This window comes from Toxorhynchites rutilus, chromosome 1 (assembly GCF_029784135.1).
Source record: "Toxorhynchites rutilus septentrionalis strain SRP chromosome 1, ASM2978413v1, whole genome shotgun sequence".
Lineage (NCBI taxonomy): Eukaryota > Metazoa > Arthropoda > Insecta > Diptera > Culicidae > Toxorhynchites > Toxorhynchites rutilus.
The window spans coordinates 197964623-197982899 of record NC_073744.1 but is presented as its reverse complement, the minus strand read 5'-3'; the positions used below and the strand labels follow the sequence as shown (position 1 = coordinate 197982899).

The following is an 18277-nucleotide window of genomic DNA, read 5'->3' as shown; positions in this document are numbered from 1 at the left end:
GGTACAAAAATGACTCACAACATCGGCTTACTGCGCTTCAACTTTACGCGCCGCGGAGCATCGAGAGAGCAATTCCCGTTGACGGAGGAGGGACCGGCATCACGTCATCCTTGTACTGTTTTCTGTTTTGGGGATTGTTTTCGTTCGGGGTCGAATTGTGTTGTCAAAACAATCAGCTTGTGTTTGTGTTCTGAAGATCTGTCGTGCGGTGTTTCTGCTTTTGTGATCATCAGAGGATTTGGAGTCGGTAAGATAACAAAAAAAAAAAAGATCATCGTTTGACGGATTGATCAGACGTAGGCACGGTTATCAGTTGATCAAACCGGTTTTCTTTTCACTACAGTACCGTAGAGTGGATGTAACCACACACTTCTGAAAGCATTGTTTGGTGAGAAGTACTTTTTCGAAAATCGTTGCCAAGATGGTGCCTAAATATTGCCACTAGTGAAACAGACTTTAACCCTTTATAAGGCCGTGGCAACTATATTCTTCTTCTTAAATGGCGCTAACGTTCCTAGAGCAACATCACCGTCTCAACGTAATACTACGTCTTTTCTATTACAGGGTCTTTCAGATTAAACGCTCACGCAACAAACTTTCAATACAAAAATGAACCGATTTTTATTTTTAAAAAACGAAAATATAGCTCATTTTAAGACATTTTCGATGTGACTACCCCTTTTTTCGATAACGCGTTATAAACAGTGAATAAAATTCTTCATTCACAACTCTAACATTACGACTTCGATGCTGTTGAAAATCCGAGTTTTTTCTTCTTTAAGGTGGAGGTGGAAGCTAGCCACGAATGGCTGTCACAATGGCGCTCATTTCCTTCATCTTCCTCCCTCACCCCTCGTCCGAAAATCAATCATTTTGCGAAACAGTGTGAAGAAAATGATCGTTTTTGCACACTTCCCAACAAGTAATATCAACCAAAGTCTAATCGATTACTCACAAGATATTAAACTTTCATCTGATGTCGCACTGTATAGTGAAAAACGTCGGAAAACTCGAGCTATGAAAGTTAAATTTTCATTTTTCAATCTTCGGCAATAGTTTTGTTTGTATTGGTGAGAGCATCGTTATTGACGTAGGACTACGTCTTTCATTTCTATACCGGGGTGTAAAACCAAAGTTTCGAGAACGAAAGCGTTACGCCGGAGACCGAGATTTTGAGCGTTAATAGCTCTTAAACAGCTGAACGAAATGGTATGATAAACACTTCATTTGAAAGATAAAATGTCTACGCGTCATATACTTGTTACTTTTTCATCCAAAAACTTGTTTCAATAGTCTTAAATTCGCTTTCAAAATAGGCTATTGAAATCACCAATCGGTATATAAGCGAGCGCCGCTCGGAAATCCACTCAGTTCTAATTGAACAGCGATTGGAGCATGTTGTCGCTGTTGTGGTGAAGCTCTTCGTTTATCATTAAAGCGCGGATGAACGGTGTCACCAAGCGCCTGTTTGTGCACCCTAGGCCAGAAGGGAATCCATCAGGAGGAGAGTGATGCCACAAACGGCTCCCCGGGTAGACATCGCTACACACACATACACGCGCGGAATTCTTTCCGTTTGGATGCCATTCAGCATCGAGAAAGTTCCAGAAAGATCTAATCATTTCTGGAAAATAATCTGCCAGTTCCTCTGGGAATTTAAAAATACATTCATGTGAAAGAGTTAATTTTAATGTTTTCTATCCATGTAACACTGTGACCAAATATTTTTCAATCGAGTACTATTAACAGGTGGTTATCGAGTTAGTATTAACCACTGGTGGGCTTCCAGTATCGAGGAAAATGTGGAAATATCTAATCGTTACTGAAAATAATCTGCCAGTTCCTGTGGGAATTTAAAAATACATTCATGTGAAAGAGTTTATTTTAATGTTTTCTATCCATGTAACACTGTGACCAAATATTTTTCAATCGAGTACTATTAACAGGTGGTTATCGAGTTAGTATTAACCACTGGTGGGCTTCCAGTATCGAGGAAAATGTGGAAATATCTAATCGTTACTGAAAATAATCTGCCAGTTCCTGTGGGAATTTAAAAATACATTCATGTGAAAGAGTTTATTTTAATGTTTTCTATCCATGTAACACTGTGACCAAATATTTTTCAATCGAGTACTATTAACAGGTGATTATCGAGTTAGTATTAACCACTGGTGGGCTTCCAGTATCGAGGAAAATGTGGAAATATCTAATCGTTACTGAAAATAATCTGCCAGTTCCTGTGGGAATTTAAAAATACATTCATGTGAAAGAGTTTATTTTGATGTTTTCTATCCATGTAACACTGTGACCAAATATGTTTCAATCAAGTGCTATTAACAGGTGGTTATCGAGTTAGCATAAACCACTGATGGGCTTCCAGTATCGAGGAAAATGTGGAAATATCTAATCGTTACTAAAAATAATCTGCCAGTTCCTCTGGGAATTTAAAAATACATTCATGTGAAAGAGTTTATTTTGATGTTTTCTATCCATGTAACACTGTGACCAAATACATTTGGTTTTGTGATTTTTCAATCAATCGCAATTAACAGGATAGCTTCTGAAGATTATTCTTCCCCATCAGTAGGATATTTCCGTATCCAATATTGGATGCATAAAACCTTGTACCTCCAACGTAACGCTCTCATTTTCGAAGTCCCCCAAATATTCATTTATTCATTCATTCAGAATGGATTCAGATTCAACTTCAAACAAAGGATCACTGAATCAACGATAGTCCTACGTCACCATTGTGGTTATACCATAGATATAACCCACTTTCTGTTTTTTTTTATGTTTCATTCCACTCCATTCTACATGTAAACAACCCAGCACAAGGATGCCAAATATGATAACATACCTTCATTTTGTATACAGTTGAATTGTGAGATCGTTTTTATCTGTGAACGTGGTAAATGGAAAGTCCTTAACGTAATGTTTTTGTTAAATGCATTCTGTGATTTAGAATAAAGATATATAGTTCATCGAACAAATCGAAAATAATAATTTAACAACTCAATCTTTATTTCCGTTCGATGAGTTCGATTGTGAAGATATTTATGAAAATCGTCTGGCAACCACCACTTGAGTTCACTCGCGGCAAAACACTCCACACGCAGTTTAGCCGCATTGAAAACGCGTTTACTATGTCAGGTCCGGGCGGTTTGCATTTGATTTCCGCATTCGTGACCGAAAGAGCTCTCCCGCAAACGAGCCCGCGCCCGCATCGCGTTCACTATGTCCTCGACCTAAGACTCGTGTCAGTGAAACACCACACAGTCTGATAAGTGAATTGATCTATTTACGTACAAAAATCATGACAGGATGAGAGTGTTGATTACTACCAAGGCGCTTATATCAATGTATAACAGGTGAAGCAACATCATCACTTCAATAAGAAGGGGATTCAGGTTTGTGGAGCGGGGATTGTTTGTTTTGTTATTGCTAGGATACACCATTTTGGCATTTTCACATGCGAGAGTAGTGGAAATGAGAATGAAATTCTACACAATCATCCTTTCTTTTTCACATAAATTCGCGAAAGACGAACATAGTAGGCATCGTTCGAATAAGCATCGTAGCAGTTTGTAGAGAGCCGCCGGCAGCGTTCTGATGCTGTTTGTAAACAATACCGACAGCAATTCCAACGTGGCTGAAAGTGCATTTCATATGATTGTTTCACCTGATATATATAGAGGCGCCTTAATTACTACATTGAGAAAGATCAAGGCGCCTAGAAGTATATCCTAAGGTGAGGCCGTTTCGTAACTAAGTTGGTTTGGTGAGCGGTATATGAAAACAGTCGGAAGAAAGCGGAAGGGGAATTATTTGCTTGAAGCGTAAAAGAGACAGACTGATCACGAGCGAGCTTGGGCACAAGCGTATTGTGTTTTGTTTAAGATGGCTGAATAGTGGTTTTAGAAAGTTGGCCCACCTTAGGATATATATTTCTAGGCGCCTTGGAGAAAGATATGGATGTAGGTTTTCAAGCAAGTGATAGTGTTGTGTGTTATTGTTTGGCGGATTACCACACTGGCGATCCTGCCATACAAAATTCACTGGATATGAGAATAAATTTCATCAATTTCTCAGACTGGTGAGTGAAGAAAATTCTAATGTAATTTTTTTGACGTAGGACTACGTCTAACCGGAAGATATAGGGGGTGAAATGGAAATCTAGGCACTGAAAAAGTAGGAAAAAATTCAAGATTTGGAACGCTTATAACTCGAGCATTTCTCAATAGATCGCAAAGGTTTTTGCATCAATTGATAGGAAATATATCTACGCATCTATCATAACGAATAACATTTCATTTTTCTTGATATAAATAATTGAATAATTGTGAAATATCAAGCATTGTCAAAATGCACTATGTGCCCAATTTTGATTGGTCCATTTTGTGCTCCTCAAATCGTACCGACCAAAACGGGCAACCAGAGCAGCAGCGAAATGCAATGAAGCACGATTGGAAAGGAAAAAGAAAAAAATGAACGAAACGTTGGTCGCAGTCTCATACATGCGTAATTCTCGAGCCAGCCAGTCAGCTTAAAAATCCCCGCTCCGCTGCCGTAACGATCATTCTCATTCAAACCGTACACCACATCGGTTCGCATCACAACACATCAACAAACCAGCCATGTCTGGACATGGTAAAGGAGGAAAAGTGAAGGGAAAGGCAAAATCCCGCTCGAACCGTGTTGATCTGGAGTTCCCCGCAAGGGTAGCTAGGCCGAGCGCGTTAGTACCAGTGCACCAGTCCACCTAGCCGGCGTTATATAGTTTCGGCCGCCGAAGTGATCGAGTTAGCTGGCAAAGCTGCTCGCGACGATAAGAAAACCCGCATTCGGAACAGAAAACACTCGGTTCGGTGGACATCAAGACAACAGGCAGTTGCAGCGAGTGGCGAGTGGCAAACGCAATCGCAAAACGGCATCAGGTAGCAGAAGAAAAAAGTTTGTTCTTTATACAAACTGCTTTGGTGGCAAATCCAGAACAAGGCGGCATCGAGGGCGTTCGAAATGTTTTTTTTTCAAAACCACGAGTACAAAGTTTTCTAAATTGGAACCATTCCATAAAACAAGGCGCTTTTCAGGGCCATAAAACCTTTCAAAAAAGAGTTTAGGAAATACAGTTCAATGCTTTCTAAAACATTATCCAAAATAATAATAAAACACAAATTGATTTTTTTCATAATTTGTTTGCCAGGAGCTGATGAGTATGTGAATTTGGCAGTTGTTCTGAGCTTATTGATAGTTGGAGACTTTCCTGATTATTCAATTTTCACCAATTCTTAAATCATTTCCAGATTGAAAGTACAGTAATTTACAATTAGTTCGACATTTAGCTAATTGGACGGACATGTAATGCGACTTATTTAGTTGGACATTTTTGTAAACATAGAGATCCAAATTATGACCCCACATTGAAAGTCGACACTAAACCACTGTCATCGCAAATGTTCAATTACAGGTTAAAATCGCCTCCAATGCGACACTGAGTGGTGCTTCGGCACGTCGCATTGAATGTAATTTACTGTACAACATGTCACAAAGCTGGATGGGAAGAAATTTTCCAACTGTGAAAGCTGTGGCGAGTGGCAACAAATCGCTAAACAGGAAGGTTTAGCCGAACAAGATGGGGATATCGAGTGATAACAAAACAATAAACTCTTCAGAGTCAGATAATTTTGTGATCCTGAAAAGGACCCTTTTTAGCCTGCATGTGAATCCAACGAGCGAACAAATCGAAATGAATGTATTTTTTTGCCATCGCTCCCTTTTAACGCTCATTCGTTCGTCTCGTTAGACTCGCCCCTCTGGCTGAGTCTGCCGATTTGTCTCTATCCTGTGAATGTGTACCGCTAGAGTATAAAACACGCGGACCCCAAAAAAATATCTTATTTTCTTTCAAACCGTAAACCCGTGTGGTTGTACGGCATCGGCATCGTGGACGTAACAAAGGAGGACAACTTAAGGGAAAGGCAAAGTCCCACTCGAACCGTGCAGGTGTGCCGTTCCCCGTAGGTGTATCCGCCAATTGCTCAGCAAGGGTAGCTAGGCCGAACGGATTGGTGCCGGAGCACCAGTATACCTAACAGCGATTATAGAGTTTCGGCCGTCGGAGTGCTCGAGTTGGCTTGCAAAGCTGCTCACGACAATCAGAAAACCCGCATCAAGAACAGAGCAGCTTCGGTTCGGCGCTCATCAAGGCAACAATTAGTTTCAGTGAGTGGCAAAGTGTTTCTCCGGCACGTCGCATTAAATGTAATTTACTGAACAACATGTCACAAGCTGGATGGGAAGAAATTTTCCAACTGTGAACGAGTGGCAAACGCAATAGCTAAACAGGAAGGTTTAACCGAACAAGAAGGGAATATCGAGTGATAACAAAAACACAACACCAAAGGTTCTTTTCAGAACCGTCAACATATTCATAAAGAGTAAACAGTAAACTAATCCATTTTTCAGGTAGATAGGTAGGTATTCACGTAGGAGAAGAAAATAAAACAATATATTTAAAATATATATTTAACAAAAGCTGTCCCCTTTGTATAGTCCTACGTCACTCCGGTTATGTCCCCGACATTACCCACCCGTCTTTTGACGTAGGACTACGTCTTTCATTTCTACCGAGAGGTAAAATTAATGTTTCGAGCACGAAAGCGTTACGCCGGAGACCGAGATTTTGAGCGTTAATAGCTCTTAAACAACTGGACGAAATGGTATGATAAATATTTCATTCGAAAGATAAAATGTCTACGCGTTATATACTTGTTACTTTTTGATCCAAAAACTTGTTTCAGTAGCCTTAAAATTGGTTTCAAAACAGGCTATTGAAATCACCAATCGGTATATAAGCGAACGCCGCTCGGAAATCCACTCAGTTATGATTGAACAGCGATTGAGGTACCATCGCAGGATTGAATGGATGTTTCCCTAACACAGACTTCAAAACCATGGAGCCTGGGGAAATCGGCATTGCAAAATAGATGCAAGCTGCTGGTACTTTTGTACTCGTTTGCGCTTTTGCAAATTTGAATGTTTCTCTAACACAGACTTAAAAACCATGGAGCCAAGGGAAATCGGCATTTTAAAATAGATGCAAACGGGTACTTTTGTACTCGTTTGCGTTTTTGCAAATCGGAATGCTTCCTTAACACAGGCTTCAAAACCATGGAGCCTGGAGAAATCGGCATTGCAAAATAGATGCAAGCTGCGAGTACTTTTGTACTCGCTTGCGTTTTTGCAAACCGGAATGTGTTTTCCCAACACAGATTCCGAAACCAATAAATTGGGAAAATCGGCATTCCAGATCTCGGCAGTACTTTTTATACCCCCATGCATTTTTACACTCCGGAATGCGTTTTGCTAACACGGTCTACAAAAGCAGGTACAAATGCAACGCTTTGGCTCGGTTATTCAAGACTGCATGCCCCTTCATGTCGCCAGCTTACTGAACTGAACTGAAAAACACAAATGATTACTAAGCCAACGGCAGTCCTACGTCAACCTTGCGGTTATATCATAGGTTTAAGCCATCCATAGTTTTTTTGTTTCTGGTTTAGACAAAGAAACAGATGAAACCAATGGGATACATATTGAATTGGAGTAGTAGGCGATGTATGTAAGTATTGGTAGGAAAAATATGATGTCGTTATTGCGCAAGTTCTATGTGAATTCTACATGGATGAAACACGGAAATGTTCAAGGTACTCTTGGTTTCATGATGATCTGAGTCAGTTTCTTATAAAATCTTGCAACTGTTCGTTTTTTTTTACGGATAACAGTTGTATTGTTTGTATTATTTATCTGGTGAGAAGGTCCACAAAGCAGTCGTATTGTCTATCCTCGAAGGCAGTGGCATTTTCGGTGAGGTGCTGCTTGATTGAAGACTATATTCTCACATCACACACACACACACCGACACTAAGAACATTGAAGGTACCAATGTGGTGTCGCTGCATTGGTGAGGGTTCGTTTGTTCCTGTGGCCTTGGGGGAGTGAAAAAAAAGTCGAACTAAAATATCGCTTTTATTCGTCTTTTTCAACGTGATATCACAAGTAACCTCTGGGGCTCGCGACTGCTCAAGCCATTTGAAGAGAATTTGCCCCTCAACGTACGCAAAGCAGAGAAAGGAATAAATCATTCAAACGCTGATCAAACATTCTATATGAGAGATCGTAATGAAACTTGCGAAACTTGGAATCTAGCGAAAGAAATGAAGCAATCCGGCGGACGAGGGTAATTTATTGCTATGGTGAAAAATTATTTTCAAACGCCTCGATTGCAAGTTCCATTCCATTAGAAATTTCAATCGTACCGGTCAATGCCACAAGGGTTGGCGGGGCAACTCTCTTATTGACGTAGAACTACGTCTTTCATTAAGGGTGTCAAATCAGAAAACAGGTCACGTTTTTATGAAATAAAGTTAACGTTAATAACTGTTTTTGCCGCGAACGGATTTTGGCGATTTACATACTAAACGAATCGTAAATTCCGTAAGATTTGTTTAATATGCCATACAATAGAATACCCTGGTTAGTAAATGGTTAAAATTCATGAAAACTTTAAGTGTTTCTATTTTCCCATACATTTGTTTTGTCCATTTGAGTGCTTTCCCGAACAGAGATATCAATAACGAGCAACTTATCGACGACCAACGGAGGGGAAATCGTAGGATTTAAAGTCTCCGCGAACAAAGGAAAAGTAGAAGAATGAAGGGGAATACTTGCCTAGAGTATAAACAGTGGATCGCGCTGAGGCAAACTTTCATTCGGCATCGGACTGTTGAGCAATCCAGTTCACTTTGCTTTCGTTGCGCTTCGATCTAAGATTGGACCCCACCAGTGGTAATCCAACTTGGATATCGTCGTTTGGTTTTTCCAGTTTGTTTTTCGCGTTATTCGTATCGTGTGTTTTTCTTCCCGCGTCATAAATTGGACGCTTCGCGTAGTAGAGGTGTGCAAATCAGCTCATCATGATGAACAGCTCTGATCATATCAGCTCATCTAAATGAGCTGTTCTTTATGAACAGCTCTTCAGCTCAGTTGTCAGTGCCGACTTTCAATTTGGGTCCCAAACTCGATAGCCACGAAGCCAGTTTGAAAATGTTAAAATTCAAATGAAATTTTTCACACCATAATATTAATTACTTGAAACACGTATTCCAGACTATTATTTACAACAGACTCGGCGAGTACAACATTTCCGACATTTTTACTGAGGCTTTACATTACAATAGAAAGTTTTCTTCAAAAAAAAAAAATCTTATGAGATTTTTGCACCGCCTGCAAACAAAGTGTTTTTCATTGAAATAGAATACTCATTTGATACACAGAAGTTAATTTTCATTAATAATTTGAATTTTAAAAACGTGTTCATTCTGCCTGAGAGCCAATTATTATTTTTGGCGCCCCCTAAACTGGTAAACAAAGCTCAATGCCGTCAACGCGAATATAACAGTTGAAAAGACGAGGGACAAATGAAACTAAACTGATGTCTTAACACGAAGAGCGAGAGACGGTCAGTTCATTTGAATCTTACAGCTCACACACTCTCTTCAATTCTACAGCTCTTTTCTCTCCTTCATCATCATCAAAGTGAGCTGAAGAGCTGTTTGATTTTTTTTGCGAGCTGTTCTGCGTCAACTCACTTCAAAGAGTCGATTCTTCGGAACAGCTCATGAGCGGATGGCATATCTCTATCGCGTAGTGTGTGATGAGCAAGAAGAAGAGGAAGGCAGGCTGGAGCCCTGCAAAAAACGAACGCATTGCCAGGGACAATAAAATTTCGAGGCAAGCGTCATCTAACGATGCATGCGATGTTGGTGTAGTGAAAAGCGCTCGCACTGAACCGAGCCTTCGCGAATGTGACACCGCATCGGACAACAGCGAAGAAGGCGTTTTCGGCGCGTCGGTCGAAAATGTAAACGCCGTTACCCAGGCAGCAACCAAAATCAAGCTCCCCCCGCTGGTGGTGAAGGCGGTCGCTCTTGACAAACTCATCAGCGAATTCGCATCGATGGGTGTTACAGCAGAGTACAAGCTGTGTGGCATAATTCAGTCTTTTTCCAAGCAGTTAACATTGTTTATTTTCCGTCTTCATAAGGGCTTCGTTGGTGCCTTTGAGAATTCATCAATGCATTAAACTGACGTTATGGCGAAGCAGACGTTAAGGTTGTGCACCAAAAAATTATTTGGGAATACCAAGCATCTTGAATGTCTTACTGGAATGTTATAAGTTATTTGGGTTCGCGTGCCAGTCGCAAAACTGCCTCCAACTAGGATTGCATTTGCGCTAATATTGATCATAATGAAGCATTGCTACTGTTTTCGAGGTTGTTATTAACAAAAAAAAGTTTATTTCTCTTGTTTAGTCATCAAGAAAGTAAATGTTCTGGAATTTTGTATGTGATTAGGTTTTGCTTGCCAGTAGCAAAACTTCCTCCACTAAGGGTGACAGTTGCGCTTCTCTCGAGCATGAGAAAGTAATGCAACTCTTTTCGAGGACAGTAATATTAACAGAAGCGTTTCTTTTGAGAATAGCGCAAAATGATGAGAAATGTTTATATTGCTAGTAGTTTCAAGCCACCAATGAATGGCTCTGTATGCATGCTATGGCGAATGCTTGTTTGGCGCTTGGTTTACGCTTAGTTTGTACGAACGATATCTAGAGGTGCGATTCCTTTGAGGCAATACTAAATAACATGTAGCATGATATTTGATACTTGCAAGTGTTGTCATTGTTGTTGTTTACATGCGGTGCCAAAGATATATTGATGTAGTTATGACATGTATATAATCGACTGTAGCCGTGTCTATGTCAATTTCGAAAAAGGCCACCGGAATAACCTTCGAGCTAAATTTTCAATGCATTGACATGAAACAAATTGCGACATACGATTGTTTTGCGAAGGCAAGAATGAATCATCAATCAATTATCATCAACTGATTCTACAATGAAAAAATCATTTCAGAGATTATTCTACTAAGCAGTTGTTTCTAAAATTTCACAACATTATAGAATAATATCCGAAGGTATAAACAAGCGACTTATATAAAATAACAGCGTAGTTCTACGTCAACAATGCGGTCGTATCTTGGACACAACCTCCTATAATTTTTATATAGGAAATGCAGGAATTGTCCTACCCGACCCGTTGTTTGATAAAAACAACTGGAAGCCAAGAATCGATTTCAAACTGTAATGAATAAAATTAAATTATACACCATTTAAGTCACACTCCAGGAGATCGCTCACTCTAATCTGTGAAATTAAAATTGAAATCAATGAACTATCCCATCGGCCACTAACTTTTGCCAGATCCACACCAACCCAATCAAATGAGACGAAAACTGTAACCGGAACTCGACTCCACTCCGCAGTATCTTTTAAATTCACCTGGTGAAGTGTGAGATTACCACTCTTCCATCCCAACTGATCAGCAGGGGACCGTTTGAAACGCATATTCCAGCAGCCAGCATCCATTGTCGTTTTTTTCCCTCGAAAGCTAACCGCTATTGCTGTTGCGCCATATCGCTAGGTATAAAACTTTAATCCCTCTAAATTTACGACTTCCACCCTCGCCCGCGTGACAAACCGGTGGAATTGGGGGGAAAGCGAGCAAGTTTTCCGCTCCCAAACATACATTCGCCATTCGTCGTCACACCTCCGGCGATAGAGTTTGAAGTGTATGGTAATCACTCGCGCTGACCCTTTTTGGTTTGGCTTTTCCGAGCAATTTCCGAATATGCAAATGAAATGCTCGTTCTGAAATAACGTCCGTTTGGGCAACACCACGGCGAGGTATCAATCCTTGCCGCGCATTAGTTCGGCTTCCCCTCGCAGGAAGAAAGTTGTCTTGTTGAACTTTAGGAGTATGCAAATTTGTCAAGTTAAATGGAATTTTCGCCGGGTTCCCCCCAACAGTTGAACTCAGAAAGCGGAGGCGAACTGTACTTGTCCGTTAGTTGGGAATGAGCATCTTCCAAGGGGAGGTGATCGAAAATGTATGCAGAACTCGGAGGAACAAAGTGGAACTCGATTTCAACAATTGCAACCTAATTTAAAGAAACATTTTTTTGTGCGCAACGTTCGCTGGCGAAACCATGAATGAATACCTAATATATATTCAAATGACAGTATTAAGTGTATAATGTACCCTTCAAGAACTGCTTCCCACTCAAATATGCATTTGATTGCCTTCACTCGAGCTGAAAGTTGAACTGCGATAAGAGTACCTTCTAACCCAATTTGACACGCACAACATACTCCCGCAAAACATAATGGTTCCATATGTTTCCAGCAGTAAACCACTCGCCGTTATGTTTGTTTCCACAAACTTGCACTCTGTGCTCTGTCTTGGGATAAATGTGCATTTTGCTGGTATCATCCCCAGAGTCTACTTCTTCTGTCAACCACTTGACTCCGCTAGAGCATCAAGGAGTGCACCATGGAGAACAGATTTCAGCAATTGGCACTGCTCGGGTAACCTCGTAAACAGCTTTCGAATGCTCATCGCACTTATGTGGAACACTTCATCTTCATGCTGTGCACATTAAACAGAGTAAGGAAGTCTGTTAGGGACGACCAAGATGATACAATGCCAGAAGAGTTACGCTGCCGTGCCGATCAACAAGCTGAAAGGGTGGTTTTCCTTGGAGCGAGATTGATTCAAGAGTAGACAAATGTAGATATTTAGCTACACAAAAAATCATCGTTAAAAAAGTTTTTAACCATCTGTTTATTGGCGGTTCCGTACGAACGTAGCCTGCGTAAGACGGGTAACCGATAGAGCGCATGAAGGGTGCATGCGATGCGGTCACCGAGTGGTGGAAGCTAAGCAGCCTGCGTACGATAGCGATATCACATGATGGGCGCAGTTGCTCCGGGTAAGCATAAGAGGATCCAAAAGTTTTGTTTCGAACCCGTATCAGATTCTTTCCTCAACCTCGGGAACGGATGTAAGGACCTCGATGAAACCCTGGAGAAACTCTTTTGCATGAACAGCGTTGGAGTCAAAACTTAGCCCCACACCAAGGTATCCGTACCGTGGAATGAATGGCCGAGGAGGTTCAACAAATACTATGTCGGTAGCGGAACCTGTTTGGGGCCAGGGCATCCTCCACAGTAATTTGCCCTTACTGTGCTATAGCAAGGCACTGACACAGTGGACCGTTACTTCCCTAGCGACTCGTGGGATGCAAATGAGTAAAAAGGTTCAAACAACAAACGGAACAACGGAAGGAGCGAATGAATACAGAACGTTAATCGTTTTAGTGGAAAAATTGAGGGCAGTGTGGGAAATATGATGAATCTGTTTAAAATCTATGATTTTCAATAATTAGGTTCGACAATTTCATTTCAAATTTCTTTCGGTTTTCTGTTGGGATGAGTGTTGTTTCATCCATACTTCTAGATGAAATAACACTACAAAATATATAAATATTAATGACATTGTAGAGAAACGCAAAATCTTATGCGATTGACAAACGCAAGTTGTCGCGTATACTGGCATGCAAGAGAGCGATGCATGCAAAAGAGAGAAAGAATCCGACAAGGGTTGCAAATGAAAGAGAGAGCGAATTTGAATGCGTCCCGCGAAGGATGTTGTTCTCTCACGTCATTCAGTATTCTATCTTTGGTGCAGTAACATGTGAAACAAGAAAAGAAAATATCGGCAAACGAGGAATACGACAGGCAGGTCAGATGCTTCTTCAGCTACTTTCAACAGCTTTAAGCCCACTAGATATGAGGAAGTCATGGACTTCCTCACAGAGTATTTTAGCAACTTGTCAGATTCTTTCTTTGCTTCAGTCGCGATCAAGGGGAGTTAAGCAGGGTTGTCCACTCTCCCCGTACATCTTCGATTTGATGATGGGGGAAGTATTGGTGACGACAGAGGATGTTTTGGACGGCTTTCTAAAGTTCAATCAAACAGAAAAGCTGATGTTTCCAGTCATCCTTGTCTATGCAGACGACATCCTGATTATTGCCAGATCAGTGGAAGAATTCGAAAAATTATTGCCAGTGCTAGAAACTTACTTAAGCGAAGTGAACTTAAAACTTAATGAAGCAAAATGTCAAATCATGGTAAGAACGCCTTCAGGACAATCGACAACGGAGATAAAAATCTGTGACCGGATTTTAAAAACATCTTGTATTCAATATTTGGGTGTCCCAATCACGGAACGGTTGCATCGAAATCTGACGACAAGAAAGAGATCCAGAGACGCTGTAATTGCCACGAAAATGATTTTAGACTTTCTTCTTAAAAGACAGCCTTCAGAGAAGTTAGGATCATTACTGTTCGAATCCGTTATAGCTCCAACGATGGTGTATGGAACACAAGCTATGGTACTCACTAAGCGGCCCAGGAAATCATTGAGGCGATATCAAAAACAAATCTATGGTCAAATAAAATCGATGTGTAAGGAAGACGGAAATTCACACTCTTTCGATGGCCCCAGATCCATAACTAAATGGATTAGGACTCTCCAGTTAAGATACTGGGGACACATAATTAGAAGGCCGGAGAATCATTTACTCAAGTTGGCAGCAGAATACCGACTGCCGCACAGAAAACGAGGAAGACCCTCATTCACGTGGTGGGACACTATTGCCCAAAGCATGTGGAGATTCGACAATATAACCGTTGACGAATGGTACGAGTTAGCCGACGACAGAGATAAATTGGACTCGAAAATCAAAGAAATGTATAACTTACCTAAATCTGAAGAGGAAGACGAGTAGATCTAAGGTTGTACCCAATTGTAAGCGGATCCCAATTACTATAATTCTACATCATAAAAATACAATTTTATTCCAGGTTAGCAGGCGAGATATGAATTAAATGCTAATGTTGATGTCGAGGAGGCGCCCTAACTACATAACCCTCTGGGCCCACACAGAATACGTCGGGCTGAACACTTTCTTCATCATTCATTCTCTGTATTTATGAATTCCATCGAATATTGTCTTTATTGGTATTATCTAACAATTAGAGAGTTTCGAGCGAGCCGTCGTCGAGTGCAGACGCATTCTTTTTGCTCCGTTCATAGTTTAATTTAACGGAATTCATTGTGTAATATTTAATGTGGATGTAATGTGGAGTAGTAATTTTTGTGTGAAACGACAATTCGTCTGTATTAATTTGCATAGTAGCAATCCAGTTGAAGTGATAATTTTCGTTAAATTATCGAGCCGGCTGCTCGACGCGTCCGTCGAAGTGAACATTGTTTTGACGTAGGATTACGTCTTTCGGGAACATATTGGGGTACAAATTGAGAAACGAATATCGATCGCATCGTGAAAAATGTCCAATTTCAAACGCTTATTGCTCAGTCATTTCATGACGGATTGATGAGATGTTTACATCAAAACATTGTGGCACTCTATAACAATTTTTCACCTTGAATAAAATAATATATATCATGTAATTAACTATCGAACAATTGAAAAATCTCAACCCCTATCCAAACGGTACTGATTGGTCGAAATTGACATCATTTCTTTTTCGCCTGCTTCGCTTCTTCCGTTCCCCGATAAGTCATAAGTTTGCATGGAGTGGGGGCGCCTATTTCTTACATACCAACTGATATAAAAGGACGGTAACTTTTTTGGATTTCTCGATGGTGCTACTGACACTCGACCGCTACGGTTATGTTTTTAGCGCCATTCTAAAAGAGAATCATAGAAATAAAAGTTTTCTCCTACAACCGGATGCAAAGCTTTTTTCAAAGCTGTGTTCGGTCCTTAATATAGCGTTTCTTTTAGCAACAGTTGTCCGGACATCAGGAAAGGAGGAAGCAGCCGAGAAGCCCCCAACGGCCATTCAGGAAGTTGGTTCGGTCGGATTGGCCACTTTGACCGGCAGTTTTCACTGCCCCTTGCGTGTCCCGCTGTTTGTGCCCGTCTCATCAGCAACGTTTTTCCTGCCAGTGACGCGCGATTTTGGCGCAATTTCTACTCATCAATCATCAGCAGCTCAGGAGGTGTGAAAAGAGGTTTTCTTCGCTTCGTCGCTTCGAACCGCTGCGGCGATTGCCCTGCCGTCGGCGGTATCCGGTCCCTTCCCCGCTACCCCACTACCATTTGGTGGTGTATTAGGAGTGGTTCTTCAACACGATCGGTGAGTGACCAAACCTTTCTTAATACCAGGAGTTAGTGAGAGATAGGACGCCCAAAGGGTATAGGTTAAAAAAAATTTTTTTTTTTACTACATATCCCAAATTGATTTTAATTTAACTGACATTTAAAAAGTGATTTTTTCCAAGTGTTTTTAAAAATAGTGTTTTTCCGCCAAGTGATTTCGGTGTTTGTTCTTGTAACTGCGTTGGCATTGTCCCCCGCCGTTACTGTCCTCCGCCGTTTTCGTCCCCCGTCGCACGTGTAGTATGATTTCAAATCCCATTTCCAAATCTCATTTCAAATCCCATATTTCATAGGCCATATATCATTCCATAACCCATTTTTTAAATCCATCCCCAAAACCCATCCTCATAAGCAGTTGATTGTTTCTTAATAAATGACTCATGCGTAGTCACTTCGATTTACAATTCCCATGAAACATTCCTCAAGCACAACTGCATTATTTAGTTAATTGCTTTTCCCCACATTCATTCATAGAAACAAGCCAACGTGCGCTGACGATATGAATGTACTCTTACATCATATCGCGCGCAGCTAAAGGCAATAAACCAGTAGCCAAAACAAACCTAGTTCTATTCTGATGAAATACGCGACCATATACAAAGTCGTCGTGACACTTTACGATTTCCCATGAAATCGATATGCGCGCTTACGAGTGCAGTAAGCATTATTATTTCTTGACCCCATTCACATCGAACACTGCATTCGATTGATTGGCTATTCCCCTTTGAAATCAACTTGGCTCCTCCCAGTGAAACTCTACACAAATTGTTGTAACTACTAGCTTAGGATTTTAGTAACCAGTGTTAAGGGAGTTCTAGAGACTCACGCCACGCGATAGGTCGTGTTGAGTTTTCTTCAGATAATTTAATATAAAGAGTATCGTGTCTTTGGTACAAAAAAACAAAATGAGAAATAAAGTGTATAGAAGTTATTTGATGTTGACCGTGTTTGTGAACTAAAAACAGATGATGACAACCGTGAGTTGAGCATGGGTAGAAAAACATTTGATGGCGACCGTGTTTTAAAAAGAATTCATGCAATCTTCGGATGCGAGTGCGATATGATAGTGCTCGACACGTAAAACGAGCCACAGGAAAAGCGATCCGATGTAACAGCTCTAGATGTGCGACGGTATTTGAATTCATCGGAAAATCGGCGGAATTCCAGGAGATCCAGTGCAATATTATTGAGGATGAAAGTGAGCAAGAGTACTGCGGTGCAAGAGTGAAATGAAGTTCGCTGATAAGAATTAGTAATCGAAATTCTTGGTGTGGCTGAGTGAAACAAAGCAAGAAAAAGTGTGTGCAAAACCAACCAGCCGTATCACAACAATGTACTAAACTGTGATAGTAAATGTGAACCCAAAAATTGGAGTGAACAAAGCATGGACATTACTGATTATCACTTCAGAACTTTTTTATCGCAGTGCGAAACGGTGCCAGAGAAAAAAAAAGCAGCTAACTGAGTAGTGAGAGAAACAGTGCCAGAAGAAAGACTAACTGTATCGCAGTGCGAAAGGGCCATGTAAAAAAAAAAAAGTCAGATAACGGACTGTAACAACAATTACCGAAGTGTCCAGTGAACAACGACCTGTGCAATGAACATGGAAAAAAGCTGCCTAAGAGTTGGCTCGCAAGTGCTCCTTGGAAGGCGAGACCACTGCCAGCAGTAAGGAACTGGCAGGCGGGTAGATAGAAAACCAAAAGAGGCGCAGAAGAAAATTCCCGGCGAAGGCCATCAACTAGCAGCAGCAGCGTGAGCAGCAAACAGATGAGCAGCAAATCAACCTAGACGGTGGTCCAAAGGAAGTTTTCAAGTAAATGATTAAATCTGTTTTTTTTTATCGATTACGTCTGTAGATTATATACGATGAAAGTTCACTTCAGAAATTTTTTTTAATCAAAATGATATGATGAAACAAGAGTGAGTTATTTGAAAAAAAAAAAGAAGACTAAATAAATGAAATGCAAGTAGATATTATACAATTAAATAATTTTTATCATTCAAATATCATCAAAGAATTAATGAAATAAATTAATGAAATAAATTAATGAATCACGAATGTAACACGAATAATAATGAAACTTTAAGGAATTCGAATATGAACTAACATGGGATTGTTTA

At 40.5% G+C, this 18277-nt stretch overlaps 1 protein-coding gene across 1 annotated transcript; it reads left to right on the top strand.

Annotated features, from left to right (window-relative positions):
- Positions 1-8: 8 nt before the first annotated feature.
- LOC129762220 (uncharacterized) lies at positions 9-16170 on the top strand. The gene is made up of 2 exons (XM_055760281.1): positions 9-247; positions 15776-16170. Exons 1-2 carry the CDS (start codon positions 10-12, stop codon positions 15997-15999), a joined length of 462 nt encoding a protein of 153 aa, XP_055616256.1. The 5' UTR covers position 9; the 3' UTR covers positions 16000-16170.
- Positions 16171-18277: the final 2107 nt, after the last annotated feature.